The 18,115-nt window shown below is 43.1% G+C and overlaps 1 protein-coding gene across 1 annotated transcript in view; it reads right to left on the bottom strand.

The window, feature by feature from the left end:
• Positions 1-18,115, bottom strand: part of LIPK (lipase family member K) — a 44,453-nt gene that overhangs the window by 5,127 nt on the left and 21,211 nt on the right. Inside the window, exons 3-8 of the mRNA XM_026503993.4 lie at positions 15,762-15,876; positions 13,022-13,220; positions 11,627-11,736; positions 10,348-10,484; positions 3,667-3,813; positions 1,788-1,859 (exon numbers count right to left, since the gene is read on the bottom strand). Coding sequence (XP_026359778.1) covers positions 1,788-1,859; positions 3,667-3,813; positions 10,348-10,484; positions 11,627-11,736; positions 13,022-13,220; positions 15,762-15,876 — 780 coding nt within the window. The remainder of the gene's footprint in view (positions 1-1,787; positions 1,860-3,666; positions 3,814-10,347; positions 10,485-11,626; positions 11,737-13,021; positions 13,221-15,761; positions 15,877-18,115) is intronic.

The raw sequence follows: 18,115 nt of genomic DNA, 5'->3' as shown, positions 1-18,115 counted from the left end.
CATGTCATCAGTAATGTGGCCACAGGCTCAGCATTGGAGACACCATGCAGGCCCATTTTTGCATTTTATTGCTCAGACTTCAGCTATTAGAATGCAAACACTCATAAGCCTCTAACCTAGGGGTTCCTTCTTCCCTGATTTGCCACCCAAGTGGGATCGGGGAAGCAGATAGCACTCACATTCACCTCAAGCAATTCATGAAATGATTCTCAGGCTCCTCCAAGGGTTTTTTTCTTAACTTGAATCTCAGATTTTTTTTTTCAACCACATTGATTTATCCCTGATTTTTAGTTTAAACTTATTCCGATCATGATTTCTAAGGACAGAGGCAGTAGTCTGTTGCTGTTGGGATGCTGCAGGTTTTTGACAATGAGAAGCAATAACGTGGACTAGTTAGGTCCTTGGGTTCTAGCAGCAAACAGAGCTGGTTTGAAGCCAGGCTTAAAGGATTACTGCAACTGTGATCCACGCCAAGTTTTTATCTTCTCTAATTCTCATCTGTGAAATGGGAATGACAACATTCTCTTCCTAGGGTTGTGAAGATTCAATAGGGTAATGCAAAAAAATAAAATAAATAAATAAATAAATAGGGTAATGCATATAAAGTGTGTAACACCTTGGAAAGCTCAAAATTACCAGTATCATCCTCCTCCTCCTCACCCCTGCCTTAGCTGTCTGCAGGACTTATGACCACATATTTTATCTCATCCCCCATCCCCACCCCCACCCCCATCCTCCTGACTTCTTTCTGTCCTGAAGAGGACTTTCTGTCACAGGAGAAGAGATCTTTTGAAGAGCAGTCATCTGGGACATGCGTAAGCGACTGGCAAGGACATTTGGAGAACAGGAGTCTCAGTGCCTCCATGGAAAGATGGTTATAAGCATTCAGTGAGACTGAATGAAATCACATGTATGAGGAGCAAGAACACACCGTAAGTGCTCAGGAAACGTGAAATTGAAGTCGCGTCACCTGGAGGGCCATGCCCATCACTGGCTCCATCTGTCTCCTCACCGGGAGGAGGCCCTAGTCCTGAACATCCTTCTTCCTGCAGAAACTTGAAGGCTTATCTCCTGCAGGTGGAACTCTCCAAAGGAGTCCAGAAATCCTCCACTAGCATGGAGCTAGTTTATTAGGCTGGAGGTGAAAGTGCAGATTCCTACTCATCTCAGATACATTAAAATTCTGGGAAGACCTTTCTCTCCTCTTCCCTGTGCCCCCCATACACACACGTGTTCATACAGACTTGGCCCAGAAGGCTATACCAGTTAAATCTTTGACTTGCTGACCCGTGAGTAATACAGCAGAACACACAAAAAATTTAAACGGAGGGAAAACCAGAAACCATTAATCTAGTGTTGTCCCTCTCTAACATTTATATTTGCTCAGAATAAAGCATGATTTCCATGCTCTGAAATGGCCCACGTGCCAATAGGAGGATGACAGATCTTTCTAGAATACCCTGTGTCATGGTATATAAAGTTCTGTTAGAACTGATGATTTTCCAAAAAGAGGAAATACAAGCTTTCCCTAGAAAAGGAAGTTTGGAGGGTTCCAAAAATCAGAGTTCAGTCAGAATCTGTGGGAACCAAGCCCAAACACCAGACACTCCTGAGGACACGAAGAACAGAAGAGAGAGCAGGAAGTCAACGTGACTTGATGCTGATTCCAGAAGCATCAACCTGACAGCAGCAGGTGCCCGCAAAACCCTGCGGTGGGCTCTGTGCGAGCGCTCCTCAGGGTCTTTGAAAGCTACGTGGGCCTCATCTCAGGAACAGGAAGCTCGTACCTGGGCCCAGTGCAGCATGTTCTGAACAGACGTGCCCGCGGCGCTCTGTGCCAAATAGACATCCAAGCGACTCTGCCAAGGAAAGAGATCTGTTCTCATCTGGAGGCTGATCATGTGACCACACCACAGGTGACCGTGAATATTCATTCTCTCTTTCTCAGGAATAAACATGCACTGTACCCTCTTGAAGAACTTTCTCCTCCCTTGGCTCTAGTCTGTCCTGCGCACCCTTCATAAAGTCCAGAGGGCATCCCGCTGGTCAAAGACGCTAACACACCTTTTCTCCTTGGCCTCACCTCAGACAGGTCCAAGAGTCCAGGGGGTCAAGGGATGAAAGCCCCGTGACCTTCCTCACCCTGCGCGAAGTCCCAAAGGACATTCCGAGAGAGTTGTTAACACGAGACATTGAGAAAACATCTGAATGTTTGCTTTCTGATTTTAACAACGTAGTAAATATTCTACAGGGCCCCCTGAAAGTTTGCAGAACATAATCCATCCAGTATTGTAACTTCCCTTAACATTTAGATTTTTTCTGGATTAAGAAAAAAAACACTTGATTTTTCTATGGCATTTTTTTTTAGCATGCTTAGTTATATTTTTCCACCAAAGTGAGCATAGAAGTATCATAGAGCTTTTAAAAAAACACAACCCCTCATGAGCTACCCCAACCTATTGAATCAATATCAAAATCTCTAGGGGTGAGTTCTGGACATGTGTATTTCTTCAAAGTTCCACAAACTCTACTTATGCACCCCTGCCTATCCTCCGCTAAAATAAACATCCTTGCAGAGACTATAATAGTCCATAGGATGGTTCCCAACAGTGAAAAAAAAGCCAATCTGACTGTAAAAATGTACAATGATGGCCCTCAGTGAATGTTCGAGGGAGCCATTTTGTGGAGTCTTTCTTTAGCAAACTCTTAGGCCATGTTGAGAGGGTGCTCTTGAAATGATCTCTACTGTCTTTGCTTAAAGGTCTTCTTACTTAGCTCTGCCTCCATGATATGCTTCCTTCTAAGTGATGGGCAAGCACCGTTCCCTTCAGTAAACTGAGACCAACATAGGGAAGGAATGTGAAAAGCCAGTGACTAAGGCATGCTTTCCATAAACCACCTTTTAGAAATATTGCTTGAAAGCAAGAAAAGTGTTAATCAGTGCCTTCCACCAACAGAGGGAGACTCGGCTCTGGGCAGAAGTCTGTGAGATATTCGAAGACCATTTTCAGCTTCGTCCTGCTTCTGGTTTCGAAGATACCTCCTCTCTGGCTGGGGAGTAAATGGTAGTTTCCCCTCCTCCCTCTGCCACTCTGTGGGTCAGCTAGTGGTGACTGAGGAAGAAAAGGATTTCAGTTGGAGAGAACTCACCAGGAAACCCAGCTTATCCTCCTCAGTGTCCCTTGAACAGTGAATCTGCACCTATCTTTGGAAAGCCCTCCCTTAATCCCTTTGGGTTAAAGAAGTAAGTGCTTCACAAAATGACTATTTCCAAATCACCTATGAAACTGGAAAACTGGTTTAAAAAATACAGATGTCCAAGCTTACTCCCTGCGATTCTACTTTAGTAGGTCTGAGATGGGGTTTAGGCACAGCAAGATAAATTTCATAGCCTTAATGTAAGTGAAGGATTTTTCAATGGCGGCACTTTGGCCAACAGCGAGAGCCAGCGAGAATGTTCAGTGGCCAAGCCTTCTTCTCAGATCCTCCTACCTACTAAAGCAGGTGGACTCCCCAGGTTTGGTTGGAAACCACCAACATGTAACTTCAATCCAGGAGACCAGAAAAAAGCCCTTGAGATGTGGTTTCCACGTCACTGAGTACAAACTTTCTTCACCTCTGTGCAACAAAACAATTGTTTGCTTGGCTCCGATTATTTAAACATACCATGTTCAAGTTTTTTGGATCAAATCCACTCAAAGTAAATAGGAAGTTGCTGCAAATATGACGAAATAGCTTCCGGTTGCACACCTTGGTGGCAATGAATTGGTCAAAAAATGTATGAGGGTAGAACATCTTGTCACCAAATAATGCCTGCAAGATCAATGTAAGACACCATCAAATTTCATGGATGTGGATGTCAAGAGTGGAAAGCGAGTGGTAATTCAGACACTGGACAGCAGTGGTATGTGCTCTATGCTAGTCCTCGGTGAAACAGAGAGGCCTGTTAAATTTTGTCTTAGGTTCTCCCAACCCACCTGGGTGGTCTTCCCAACTCTCCTCTTGGTGCATTTTCCCAAGATCCTCTACTTGGGGTGTTTTTGGAATGCCTCCCTTGAGAAACTAGTCCCCGTAGGAAATTGGTAAGTCTTTGGAGTCAGGGATACCTTGGTTCGATTCTGGACTCTGTCTCTTATACCTTAAGAAAGTATTTCATTGCTATTATCTGGAACTTTCTCAACTATGAAATGGAATATTAATATACAGTATGTAGGACCGTTGTGAAGATAACAGGTCATGTTTAAAAGGCACCTACTGCAGTTTCTAGAACCTAGTTAACATTCCCCAAACAATAACTATTATAATTAGTGAATGATCATTCCAGAATCTTCTAGCAAACTCTTCCAGAGGCAAAAGTTTAACCCCCACAAAATCAGTCTCTACTAGTGGAATTTCAGGCAATGTTGCCAGTGAGTTGCATTTACCTTCTGAACTTGAGGAATCCCTTCAAATTAGAACACGAATTCATATCTAATTCCTGTGCATAGAAGATGAGTCTTGCCTTTGTTTCACAATAACTAGTTTTATAATCTTAAATTAGATACAAAGATGAAGATATGTTTTAAAAAAGATTTTATGTATTTATTTGAGAGAGAGAGAGAGCATGAGCAGCAGAAGGGGCAGAGGGAGGGGGAGAGAGACAAGCAGACTCCTTGTCGAGCCCAGCACCTTGTAGCTCAATCCCAGGACCCTGAGATCATGACCTGAGCTGAAGTCAAACACTTAACGAACTGAGCCATCCAGGCACCCCTGTAAAGATATTTTTAAATTCTTAAACGTTTTGGAAACATCTATTTACAGTAATCAAAACTGGCTTCTCTTTCTCCTGGAATCCTTTATTAACTGCCAATTACAACCAAAGAGCAATACAAGTAGCATCTACTTTTATTGTACTGATGCAGGACGAGCTCTCACAATATCTTTGGTAAACTCGAGCCAGTAAATTCCTGCTGGGTATAGTTGGTTGAATTCTGAATTTGAAAAGTGGTTATTTTATACGGTCAAAATTCATCTTCATTTAATGGAATATTTGGTATCCCATGGAATATTAAGGTTATCTATGATATACTGTGACTTCAGATAATCCCCCCCCCCCCCCCCCGCCAGGGAGAGAGAGGGTGAAGGAAAGAGACTACAGTGTGTTAAATTAGTTCAAATCAACTTCTTTACGTCTGGAAAGCAGTAATTAACCATGGCAGACATTATCTAATTCGTTCTGGCCTCTCATTCATTTTGTCACAATCACTGGGACACTTGAACAATATACTAGGTAATTTATTTAATCCACTTATCAAATTGTAAACCTTCCTGTGTAACCGTCTACATGATAATTAGTAGTAGTAGCCACAGACACATAAAGTGAAACTTTTTTTTTTAAGATTTTATTTATTTATTTGACAAAGAGAGAGACAGCCAGTGAGAGAGGGAACACAAGCAGGGGGAGTGGGAGAGGAAGAAGCAGGCTTGCAGCAGAGCAGGGAGCCTGATGCGGGGCTCGATCCCAGGACCCCGGGATCACGCCCTGAGCCGAAGGCAGATGCTTCACCGACTGAGCCACCCAGGTGCCCCCGCAAAGTGAACTTTTAAAGAAAAAATAGCTTCTTTTTAAAAAAGATTAAAAAATTTTTTTAATTAAATTTTTTTTTAATTTTTAAAAACTTAAAAAAATGTTTTTCTTTTTTGAGAGGGAGAGAGAGCACATGTGTGAGTGGTAGTGGGGAGGGGGAGAGGGAGAGAGAGAGGGAGAATCTTTAGCAGACTCTACACCTAGTGGGGAGCCCCACATGGGGATCAATCTCACGACCCTGAGATCATGACCTGAGCTGAAATCAAGAGTTGGCTGCTTAACCAACTGAGCCACCCAGGCGCCCTAAAGATTTTATTTTTAAGTAATCTCTACACCCAACATGGGGCTCAAACTCACAACTTGGAGATCAAGAGTCACATGCTCTTGTGACTGAGCCAGCCGGGTGTCCCTGAACTTACCTTGTAAAGGAATGTTTGCATCTATTCTAAGTTCTCAAGTGTGATAATCTAAATAGATTAACACATGAATAAGCAATAAGAGTAGAAAGCAGCGTCTGGTTTTAATCAGTGAACATTTTTGTTTTTTATTACCAATATCTTTATCATCCACACTTGGCAGAAAATGTGGATAGAAAGGGTCAGTTCGTAGACGTGACCAACCATCAAAATACGATGTGAAGAAAGAGGTTGTATCTGCCATAAAGGGCCCTTGTTCTTTACTCTGACAGTTGGTGTTTCCAAATATAGGGTGAAGTAGCATGGCAGCCTCTGGCTTCACGCTACCTCTACACGCATGCAGGAGCGATGCGACCAAACTACCATTACGTTTACCCAGGCATGGATAATTGCTTCTTTAGCCTAACCTAAAAAGAGAGGATAGTAATGCAGGCCAGCCAGCCATATAGCGCCCTTTCCTACAGCTTGGCAAACAGGACTTGTAGACTGTAATTCCAAATTGGTTCTGGAGGGGGCGTGCTTGTCATATAACAGCATGGGAGACTTCTTTTTTGTTGTTGTTAACATTTTATTTTATTTTATTTATTTTATTTTATTTTATTTTATTTTATTTTATTTTATTTTATTTTATTTTATTTTATATACAATGGAATATTATTCAGCATTCAGAAAGGATGAATACCCACCATTGGCATCGACATGGATGGAACTGGAGGGGATTATGCTAAGTGAAGTATGTCAATCAGAGAAAGCCCAGGAGACTTCTATTAGCTCTTCCAGTAACTGTGTGAATTTAAGAAGGTATCCCTTCTTCTGGGTACATGGGTACGTGGCCCCATGCCAGGTCACAAGGTTTGCCAAGCAGAACATGGGCTGGATGCAGCTCCCCAGAACTGACTTTTTCAGGTTGGCATTGGAAAAGAGGGGAAATAATTACACAGAAGAAAGAACATTGACAATAGATGGGCTGGTCAGATCTGGGTTCAAATGCTGGTTCCACCACCCATTAGCTGGGTCATTTGGAACAGAGTGCTTAGCCCCTTTGAGCCTCAGGTTCTTTTTTTAAGAAATGTAGCCAGGGGTGCTTTGGTGGTTGAGTCTGTTAAGCATCCGACTCTTGATTTCGGCTCAGGGCATGATCTAGGGTCGTGAGATGGAGGCCCACCTTGGGCTCTGTGCTGACCGTGGAGCCTGCTTGGGATTCTCTCTCTCCCTCTGCTCTTCCCTCCCCTCTCTAAAAAAGAAAGACAGACAGACAGACAAAAAATACCAACAATCCTTACTATTATAGATAACATGTAAAAAGCAAAGGGTCAAAGCATGCTATAGGCCAGAAAAAAGATAGATGGGTCAGAGCACACAAATGCCGAGGGGCACAACATGGGGTGGGAGAGGTGGAGAGGATAAGCAATTGGTAAACAGGAGATCTGAAGCACCAAGTGCTAAGGTTTTGAATCTAAAATAAACTCAATTAATAACACTAGACAATACTTACAGAGCACCTGCTACAGGCCAGGCACGATGCTTAAACATGTATCATTTCAATGAATCTCTCAAACAACTTGACAAATTTTACCCATTTTTTTACTCATTCTTTCATTTTCAACTTCATTGAGGAATAATTGATATCATAAGACATTAAATGTCGTAAATGGTAGTCTGTACACCTTGACCTACATTCCCCCATTTCCTCCTCCTCCAGCCCCTGCTAACCACCATTCTATTCCCCTTTTCTATGAAATTGGTTTTTAAATACTGGATTCTACATATAAGTGATTCAGTACAGTATCTGTCTTTCTCTGTCTGGCTTATTTCATTTAGATAAATGTACCCTAGTTTCATCTAGGTTGCAATGACTATATTTCCTTATTTTCTTTTGACTTTTTTATGTTCTTTTAAATTTTCCCATTTCAATTTGTCTATACTGTTTTCTGTAAGGGCTATACTAACTTACATTTCCACCAACAGTGTATAAGGATTCACTTTTCTCAACGTCCTCGCCAACATTTATTTCTTGTCTTTTTGATAATAGCCATCTAACGAGCATGAAGCAATATTCCATTTTGGTTTTGGTTTGCATTTCCCTGATGATGAGTGATGTTAAGCATCTTTCCATGTACCTGTTGGCCATTTGCAGGTCTTCTTTGGAAAAATGTGCATTCTTGTCCTTTGCCCATTTTTAATTGGATTACTTGCTCTTTTGCTATTGAATTGTATGAGCTTTTTTATATATTTTGGTTAATACCCCTTATCAGATACATGGTTTGCAAATATTTTTTCCCATTCTGTAGGCTGCATTTTCAATATATTGATAGCTACGTTTGCTGTGGTGAAGCCTTTTAGTTAGTCCCATTTGCTGATTTTTGCTTTTATTGCCTATACGTTTGGTGTTTTATCTGGAAAAATCAGTGGCAAGACCAATGTCAAGGAGACTTTTCCCTATGTTTTCTTCTAGGGGTTTTATAAAGGTTTTAGATCTTCAATGTAAGTCTTTAATCCACTTTGAGTTAATTTTTGTGAGTGGCGTAACATAGGGGTTCAGTTTCATTCTTTTTTTTTTTTTAAGATTTTATTTACTTATATGACAGAGAGAGAAAGAGAGAGAGCACAAGCGGGGGGAGTGGCAGGCAGAGGGAGAAGCAGACTCCCCGCTGAGCAGGGAGCTGGATGCAGGACTTGATCCCAGGGCCCTGGGATCATGAACTGAGCTGAAGGTAGATGCTTAACCGACTGAGCCACCAGGCGCCCCTCATTCTTTTGCATGTGGCTGTCCAGTTATCCTAACACCGTGTACTGAAGAGATTGTCTTTTCATCATTGTGTGTTCATAGCACCCTTGTCAAAGATTAGTTGGCCATTAAGTGTGGATTTATTTCTGGCTCCCTACTGATACTGTCTTGATTACTATAACTTTGTAATAGATTTTGAAATTGGGAAGTGTGGTGCCTCCACTTTTGCTCTGCTTTCACAAAATTGGTTGGGCTATTTGGGGTCTTTGCGTTTCTGAACACATTTTAGGTCACTTTTTCTCTTTCTGTGAAAATTGCCAGTGGAATTTTGATAAGGATAGCACTGAATCTGCAGTTCACTCTGGGTTGTATGGACACGTTAATGATATTAATCCTTCCAATCCGTGGACACCGGGTATCTTTTTATTTATTTGTGTCTTTCTGGGCTGTATAGGTATGGAACTGAATCACCATGGGCTAATTTCCTTATTTCTCACAAACCAGAATCCCTGGCTTCTATAAAAGTGGTTTCCCTTTCATCCACTTTCATTGAAATCGCTGAACGCAACGATCGCTTTTAGTCTGCCATGGACTAAATGGATATCAATCTGTCTGAGGAAAACAGACTAATCCCCATGGACCAATGCACTTCAGCTGAGGAACTGATCACATTAGTTAGCTGTCAGTACACAGAGAGAATCTGAAGTTTGGGATATTGCCCAGATTTTGAGGAGTTGACAGACTGAGAGTCGTTGACGTGTGGGCAGTTGAGTAAGGTTGGACTTTTTGTGGGGCGCCTGGGTGGTGCAGTTAGTTAAGGATCCGACTCTTGCTTTCAGCTCAGGTGGTGATCTCAGGGTTGTAAGATCGAGCCCCACATCAGGCTCTGTGCTCAGTGTGGAGTCTGCTCCAGATTCTCCCCCCCTCTCCCTCGGCCCCTCCTGCTCATGCTCGCTCTCTTTCTCTTTCTAAAATAAATAAATATATCTTTAAAAAAAAAGGTTGGACTTTTAGTGATGGGAGAAAACATGTTCTAGGCAAATCATAATAGCAATGAGTAGCTGACATTTATTAAACGCTTATAATGTGCAAGACCTGGTTCTAAGGGATTCACGAGTCTGAACTCAATCCTCACAGCAGCACTATGAGTAGGAACTATTAATATCCCCACTTCATGGGTAAAGAAAATGATTTGCAGAACATTTAAGGTCTTGACCAAATTTACCCAGCTAGCTAGGCTCCCACCCCACGCCATCTGGCACCATGCTGTGATCTTAATTCCTACTCCATATGGGTCCTGAAAAACCAAGGGCCACTAGAGAGAAATTTAACCTACTAGATGAAACAAATCAATTAATCAACTCAACATCTGCTTTATCTGTGAGTGAGGAATGACACAGGACAGAAGCCCCTGATGTAATTCAGACAATAGGGTAGAATGGCATCGGAATGAGCTCCCTGAACCCTGTCGGTAAAATTACATTATCGGTAGATCTACATGGACGTCTTAAATCTTTTATAGTGTCAGAAGCTTATAAATGCCATTTTTTCTACGGTTCTCTTCTCTTGAAATCAGTGAAAATAGATTTCGTTTTAGTTTCAGTTACTACGGATTTAAACGTGGAGGAGTCACATACCTTGACTACTTCCCTGGAAAGAATTGTGAATTTTTTCAAAGGACTTTGGGTGTATTTCACCGTGACAACTGGAGCCAATGCAAAAAATATCTTAATCCTTTTAGCCAGCTCTGGATTTGTAGAGAATGCTATGAAGGCTGAAAGGGAAGAACACAGTAGTTTATAGACTTAAAACAATTCTTCAGTCATTGCACATGATAGTAAAAGTAGTCATATTAAAAACAACAACGACAGCAGCTACAAAAGCAACTCAGAGTAAGTACCACTGGTAGGGAAGAATTTCCTAAACTTCTCAAGGAGGCAATTGGCTAATTCGAACTGCAGTGACTTTCCTGTCCCTGGAGAATTTAAGTCTACTCATAGAGAGTGTTGCAGAAAGGGTTCAGACATCCATCGTGGGGCATATCCAGGAAAACTCCAAGGACCATTCTACCTTGACCATACTCTTTAGTATCAGACAACACTGGGCTATAATTTGGCTTCCCATTCATGAGCTGTGGGAAGTCTTAGTTTTCTCAAGCTGTAAATGTGGAAAATAGCACCCTCACAGGATGATTCTTTTGAAGGTTAACTTACACATTATAGAACCGAAGGTATCCTTTGGCATTCTCACCATTAGAAAGAATTTCCAAATTCAGCCATTTGTAAAACATGGATAAACAGCCTCAAATGTTTGTAGGTTGCAATGAGAGATGGTACGTCAGATGCATAGCCTATAAAGACCTACTTTACACCAGAAACCCGATCAGGATTCAGATGTAGAAAAGAGCCTGGTGGAGATGCTGTGGGTACTGTTGAGGTGTCTAGCTGCATGGGGAGAGGGACGGGGGTGAAGTGCCTCTAGGCCTTGTCAACGTGGCCCCAGTACCTCTGGGAACTAAAAGAAACAGTCATTGTGGCATATGATCTCCACCATTTGTAATTCTCTTCTCTCTTTTTGGTGTCCTCATTCGACTGAAAGCTCTTTAAGGGAAAGACCCGTGTCATTCTTATCTCGGCCTTCCCCGTGTCTAAGCCAGTGTCTGGCCACCGTGTGTGATGTGCACACGGACGTAAGTCCCTCCCCTTCGGGCTCATCTATCAGTCTCCAAATTCAGTCCTGGGGCAGCAGAAATCCCTGGTGTCCTGTTTCATTTCCTCTTCAGAAACCAGTCCGAGGAAATGGTTTCCCAGGTCAAGTCCTCCAGCTAGACACTGCACAGAGGGAAGAAGCCCTGACCCCTTTCATGAGTGCAGAAGGTTCTCTGACACTCCCGGATCCCAGCTGCCCCAAACACACCGATGGTGGTGCCTTGGGAGTGGCCCACATAGTAGACTCGCTCTTGTCCAGTTTTCTCCACGATGAACTTGATTGTGGCTGGAAGGTCATAGTTAGCCATCTCGTCCACGCTGTCAAAGAGAAAGAACAACAAAATTGGGGGGAAAAAACCCCATCTCATTGTCAGGCCTGCAATGCTTAAACACCTTTATTGCAGACACAGATCCTTAGCTTTTGTCAGTGTAAGACTAGAGTGAATATAGAACGTTAGGCATCTCCGCAAGCGTTGAGGGTGTCCCCTGGATTGTAAGAGTAACACGGGTAAGGTCCAGAATCAGGGAAATCTGCTTTGCAGAGGCCCAGAGAGGATTTTCCGGTTAGGCTAGTCATACCTCACTTAATTCTACAGCGGATTTACCAAACTCCCTTGAAAAGAACAATACCTGGAATGTTTATTTTAAAAGCAGACTAAAGCCAACAGACTGGTAGGCGTCAGCCTGGACAGACTGAATCAGAATTTCCAGGGACGAGGCCTGGTGATCTGCGTATTTATCAATTACCTTTTCCTCCGAGTGGTTGGGAAAACGCTCACCTAGGGAATCATCCTGTTACCTGTCATCGTGCCATGACCCGGCGGCACTGGGGTGTGGAATGAGGAAATGCCAAATGGTTTCGAGGAATAAGGCAGCAATGAAGCCAAGGAACAGATGGCTTTAGGGACCTGCAAGGCAGACTTCGTAGCACCGGTGCCAGTGTGGGGGGTCGCCCCTGGGATGAAGCTGGCGTGGCTTCTAGAGCAGACTGTGCCCCAGGCGCTGCTGCTGGCAACTCTGCTCTTCGCTCATTCTGAGCTCAGGATTTCTCTTTATTTCCCCAGGACCCGGCTTGGGGGCCAGGTCTCAGCCCCGCCAGCCTATGGTTTATTCACTGCTCAGCGATTACACATTGGAGGTATCACCTATGCAGACTCACCCGGGGCTTGCTCTTGGCTTATCATGAATGTCTGGTTCTCAAAATTTTCACCCAGAACCTTGTTTCCTGTCCCACTTCTCGATCAGTTTCAGTTTTCCTCTTTAGCAAGCACCCCATGTAAGCTTCCTCTGGGGTCCACAGTGACAAAGTGATAGTCCTAGATATAACCTTTCTAAAGACGACCTTTGCATTTTGACTTTTTTTTTTTTTGCATATATACTTTGCAGGCGCACACACACACCAGCAAGTAGGTTTTTAAAACAAACAGCAATGCAGCAAATAAGGGCATTTCTTCAGGGCTTGTGAAGAAAGCCTGGGTAGAGGAAGAAATGTTTGTTTCCTTCTCGTGGATTCCCTGAGTTGTGTGTGCACAGTAAGGGGAAAATCCAAGGGTGTTCGTCCATGTCCACGAACATTCATATTCATTAGTACACAGCTCCTTACCTGAAGGCCCAGTATTCTCGAGATTTGGGTGAGAATTTCAAGTGTTTTCTGGACCAGGTGTTGCCCCGGCTGTTCCCCATCCACACGTCATAACCGGTGTCTGCCAGAAGGAACGCCAAGCTGCTGTTCGGGAGGTCGCAGATCCAGTTAGAGGCTGACGCAAGTAAGCCGTGCTGCAAATACACAACAGGCCTCGGAGCTGGAAAACACACGGGCAGCGAGAATCTCAGGTCCGAACACCCTCAGTGTGCGTAGGAGAATTCTCTTTCCCGGCTTCCTCTAGTATAGAGCGGAGGGAAGGGATGACATTTGGCACCAGGCAAACCTGGGTTCGAGTCCTTTGTGAACTAATTACTTGGGCAAGTTATTTGTCTTCTCCTGTCTTGTTTTTCTCTCTGCAAAATTTGGATTATATGTAATGTTTTACGTTGTTCTGTAGGTACTGGAGTCAGGTCGTTCTTGCTCAAAGTCTGTTCTGCTACACGTTAACCCCTTGTGCCTCAGTTAACTTGTCTGTATAATGGGCAGGAATAAATGCTATCTCATAATGTAGTCATAAGAATTAAATTAGAATTAAAATACATAGGGGCACCTGAGTGGCTCAATCGGTAAGCATCTGCCTTTGGCTCAGGTCATGATCTCAGGGTCCTGGAATCGATCCCCGTGTTGAGCTCCATGCTGAGCAGAGAGTCTGCTTCAGGATTCTCTCTCCCTCTGCCCCTCTCCCACTTACTCTCGCTTTCTTTCTAAAATAAATAAACAAATCTTTAAAAAATACATAAAAGACTGTTCAGCATAATAAATCATTTCTCTATAATTATTCATATCAATAACGCTTGATGTCTCATGAAGCAGCTGATTACCAAACTACATTTTTCTAAAAATAATAACAGAAACATTAAAAATGCCATTTGTGAATATTGAGCCAGTGCCAGGCACTGGGCTCGATTTTACACACGCCGCAGAGTTTCATTCACATTTTCAGAAAGCAAAACAGCAAATGCAAGATGTTCAGTGAAATGTCATGCAACGTAAAATTGTTAATCTGATACAAAAGTCCTGTTCTCAAGGTAGAACAGCTTGACTAAGAAGAAGGCGGGGAAGTGGCGTTGAGACACAGACAAGAGAGAGAAGAGCGACAATTTTCCTGTCCTTTACAAATAGTTACTATGCTGGAACCCAGGACCCCCTCAGCTCCCTCTGGGGCCAGACCAGCTCCCGGAGATCTGGCGGCTACACCGGGGTCCCAGAGAGCCTTCAGTCTTCCAGGGGCAAGGAACTAAAGCCTATTTCATTCAGTCTACCTTTGGAGGAAACGGAAAGAAGAGGTGTTACTAATTCTCCTAAATTATTGCCAAAGAGCAGTCATAGGCGTAGGCCCCCTCTGACCTGAGCCCCCAGCAGCTTCTCATTGTGGAGTTGGCTGTATAGCTCAGGCATTTCGGCAGCGGGCTGGCAGAACGGAAGTAAAAGTTTGGGCAGACAAAGTTCTCATGAGTACTTACAAAGGTAAAAGGGTTATCTAGAATCTAGATTTTTCTCTTTACATAATTAACCATTCTGATGCTGGCTAGTTTCATTATACAAGACTCCAAAGTATCAAAGGAGCTAAGATGTGAGGGAAGAAAGCAAACAGTTCTTGCCAGGTGGGTTCCTCCTTTCTTAACAGAGATCAAGCTCTGTTGTAGGGAACTAGGAATGGCTCATTAATTAAGTTTAGTATAGCACTAATTGGGTCCGATTTAGGGGCCCCTGGGTGGCTCAGTCAGTGAAGCGTCTGCCTTGGGCTTGGGTCATGATCTTAGGGTCTTGGGATCCCGTGCCACATAGGGCTCCCTGCTCAGCGGGAAGTCTGCTTCTCCCTCTGCCCCTCCCCCCTGCACATATTCTCTCTCGCTCTCTCTCAAATAAATAAATAAGAAGAGAACTAATTGCAGGTGAAGTAAGTTGGAAAGCTGTCAGAATAGCTGAAGCAAAGGATAATGATCATGTCCAAGCCTGGACTTGAGAAATATGGAAGCTGAGAGAAGCTTTCAGATGAGAGAGAAATTTGGAGGCAAAATCGATAGATCTTGGTGATTGCCTGGATGTAGGAAGTGAGGGAGAAGAAAGCACCAAGATGACTCCTCGGGGTTCTGTTGTTAAGCTCGAAGAGGGTATCTCTAGAACAAGACCAGGTTTTCTTCCATGTTTTTTTGGAAGGACAAAGTGATGGAGAAAAAAAGACTAAAAGGTGTACAGTTGACCTTTGAATAACATGGGCCCACTTATATGTGGAATTTATGGATAAATACAGTACAGTCCTAATTGTATTTTCTATTCCTTATGATTTTCCAATAACATTTTCTTTTCTGTACACTGCTTTACTGTAAGTATACAGTATAGAATACTTATCATGTACAAAATATGTGTTAATAAACTGTTTAGGTCATAGGTCAGGCTTCCGGTCAATAGTAGGCTATTAGCAGTTAAGTTTTGGGGGAGTCAAAAGTTATATGTGACTTTTCAGCTCCCTGTGGTGGGGGTAGCGGTGTCCCTAACTCCCATGTTGTTTGAACCAACTGTGTATCTAAATGCTTGAAAAACTCCAGAGGATCCTACAGGCGAAATGGAGCAGGACTGGTGGAGGTGATGAGTTTCTTATTTCAGAGCAAAAGCTGCCCAGCTACTCTGCTGCTCTCGGCACACCTATGAATCGCTGCTGTAGGCATTCTTCCTTCCACAACAAAATAAATCCTACTTGTTCTGGGACATCCTCTTCCATGAGGAATCCGGTAAATTCCGAGGACATAACCATCTTTGGTCACGACATCATACTCTTCACAAGGGTAACCCCAGTAGGAAATAATCTGGCTCTGAAAAGAGGAGAGGAAAATAGACACGTCCATGATGTGCAATGTAGTACTTTGAGTTACACAAGCTACTGTTCAACTAAGTATTGGGACAGAATGTAGCAGGAACCTCGGGTTGTAGAAGAAGGTTGCATGAGGAGGCATGGAAAAGCGAGATAGGTTGACCATATATCCTGGTTTGCCCAGCCTGGTAGTATTAATGCACCTGGGGTTCGCTCTCAAAATGTTTGAAAAGAAATTTGTATGGTCAGCTAATGAGGGAAGCCAGGAGGGATTGTGTAGGACCCCGGGGCTAGTAACCAGTGAGCTATTGCCAGCCAACCCTGAAGGGAGGTGGGAGAGAGTGGTCACCTGGCCCAGAATGAGATAGGTAGAAAGGGCCACATGGAGAGGAAGGAGACAGCCCACCTAAGGTGACCACGTGGAGGGAACCAGGCAATGAATCATCTGACCTCACCCTCGTCCCTCCTTCTGATCTGCTCAAGATTTCAGTGGGCTGAACCGAACTGAAAACCAAAGTCAGGGGAGCTTGCTGACCTAGTTCTTACAGGTCGGCTTCTTGGGCAGAGGGAAAGGTGTAAAGAAGAGAGAGGGGACCCAAATAAAAGACACGTCCCGAACAGATGCACAGGCAAGAAGGGAAGTACTGTTTACTGGTCATCTTCCGCATAGAGCCTGGTGCATACACTCTGCTTTATTAATCCTTACAACAAGCCTTTGAGATGGGATCATCCCATCTACGACTAAGCAAACGGAGTTTCAGCACGATGAAGCATCTATCTGAGACTGGACACTAGGAAGAGAGAAAGACAAACCTAAAGCCTAAGTGAGTTTAGCTCCGAAGCGCACGCCGTTACTACGGGCTCCGCACCTGCCGACGCAGGCGCACGAGAAGTGTGTGCGTGTCATGGGGCTAGTTAGAGCAGTGGTTATGAGCCTGGACTCTAGAGACAAACCGTATGGCGTCTAAATCTCGCTCTTTCTCTTCTTAGCTGTGCAAATTTGGGCAAGTTATTTAACCCTTTTGTCCTTCAACTGTAAAATAAAAATAATACTAGTATCTCTTCACAGATTGGTTCTGAGGACTATACATAAAGTATCTAGAACAATGCCTTGCACAAAATAAGTGCTCTGTACACGTTTATTATTCTCATTATCTTTATAGAATAATTAAGAACCCAAAAGCACCCAGACCAGGAAAGAAGAGAATGTGTGTGAATTGAGAGAAAGAGGGAAATTTTGATATGAAGGCATATAGTCACGGACCGTGAATTCAGCCCTGTAAGAGGTTAGGGCTGCTTACTGGGGAGAGAGGAACAACACAGGACATGGATTAGAAACCGTGACGGTTTCATTCTTCTTAAAGTCCTAACACAACCTTGACATAGGTGAGGACATCAATGGTGCACAATGTATGCAAGAGTATGGAGTATCCCATTGGAATTAAGCCTGTGGTGGAAATCATCATTTGCCTCTCTTTTTCTTTCTTCCTTCTTCCCTTCCTTCCTTCCTTCCTTCCTTCCTTTCTTTCTTTCTTTCTTTCTTTCTTTCTTTCTTTCTTTCTTTCTTTTTCTTCCTTCCTCCTTCCTTCCTTCCTCCTTCCTTCCTTCCTTCCTTCCTTCCTTCCTTTCTTTCTTTCTTTCTTTCTTTCTTTCTTTCTTTCTTTCTTTCTTTCTTTCTTTCTTCTTTCTCTCTCTCCCTCCCTCCCTTTCTTCCTCGTTTTCTTTCTTCCTCGTTTTCTTCCTTTCTTCCTTTCTTTCTTTCTTTCTTTCTTTCTTTCTTTCTTTCTTTCTTTCTCTTCTCCTTTTTTTGACTAACACTATTCCATTCCACTCTATTCCTTTCCACTTCTGATATAAATTTCTGCATGTTAAGATACTTTCAGTTATAAGCAACAGAAACCATGTTTGGCTTATTAAATTAAGAAAAACACTGATACAGCTCACAAATTAAAGAAATGGCTCTAGAAAAAAACTTTAGGGAGAATGCAAGGGTACTCTGTAGAGGTCATCAGTGTGAACTCACGAAACTTCTCTTCAGGAAACCACCATCAGATGGTAGCTCAATCTACCAGGAAAGGGAATATTACTGCCCCAACCTGGCTCAAGTCTTTCAAAGTTTGGATCAGCAGCTTCCAGCTCCTGCTTAGCCATGTCGGGGAACAAGGGAGCGAGCACAGATTCAGTCAGTGTAGAAATGGTTGTACACAAGCACACCAATTAGATCTAAATTATATCTAAAG

This window comes from Ursus arctos, unplaced genomic scaffold (genome assembly GCF_023065955.2).
Source record: "Ursus arctos isolate Adak ecotype North America unplaced genomic scaffold, UrsArc2.0 scaffold_7, whole genome shotgun sequence".
Classification (NCBI taxonomy): domain Eukaryota; kingdom Metazoa; phylum Chordata; class Mammalia; order Carnivora; family Ursidae; genus Ursus; species Ursus arctos.
This window is presented reverse-complemented; position numbering and strand designations above follow the sequence as displayed.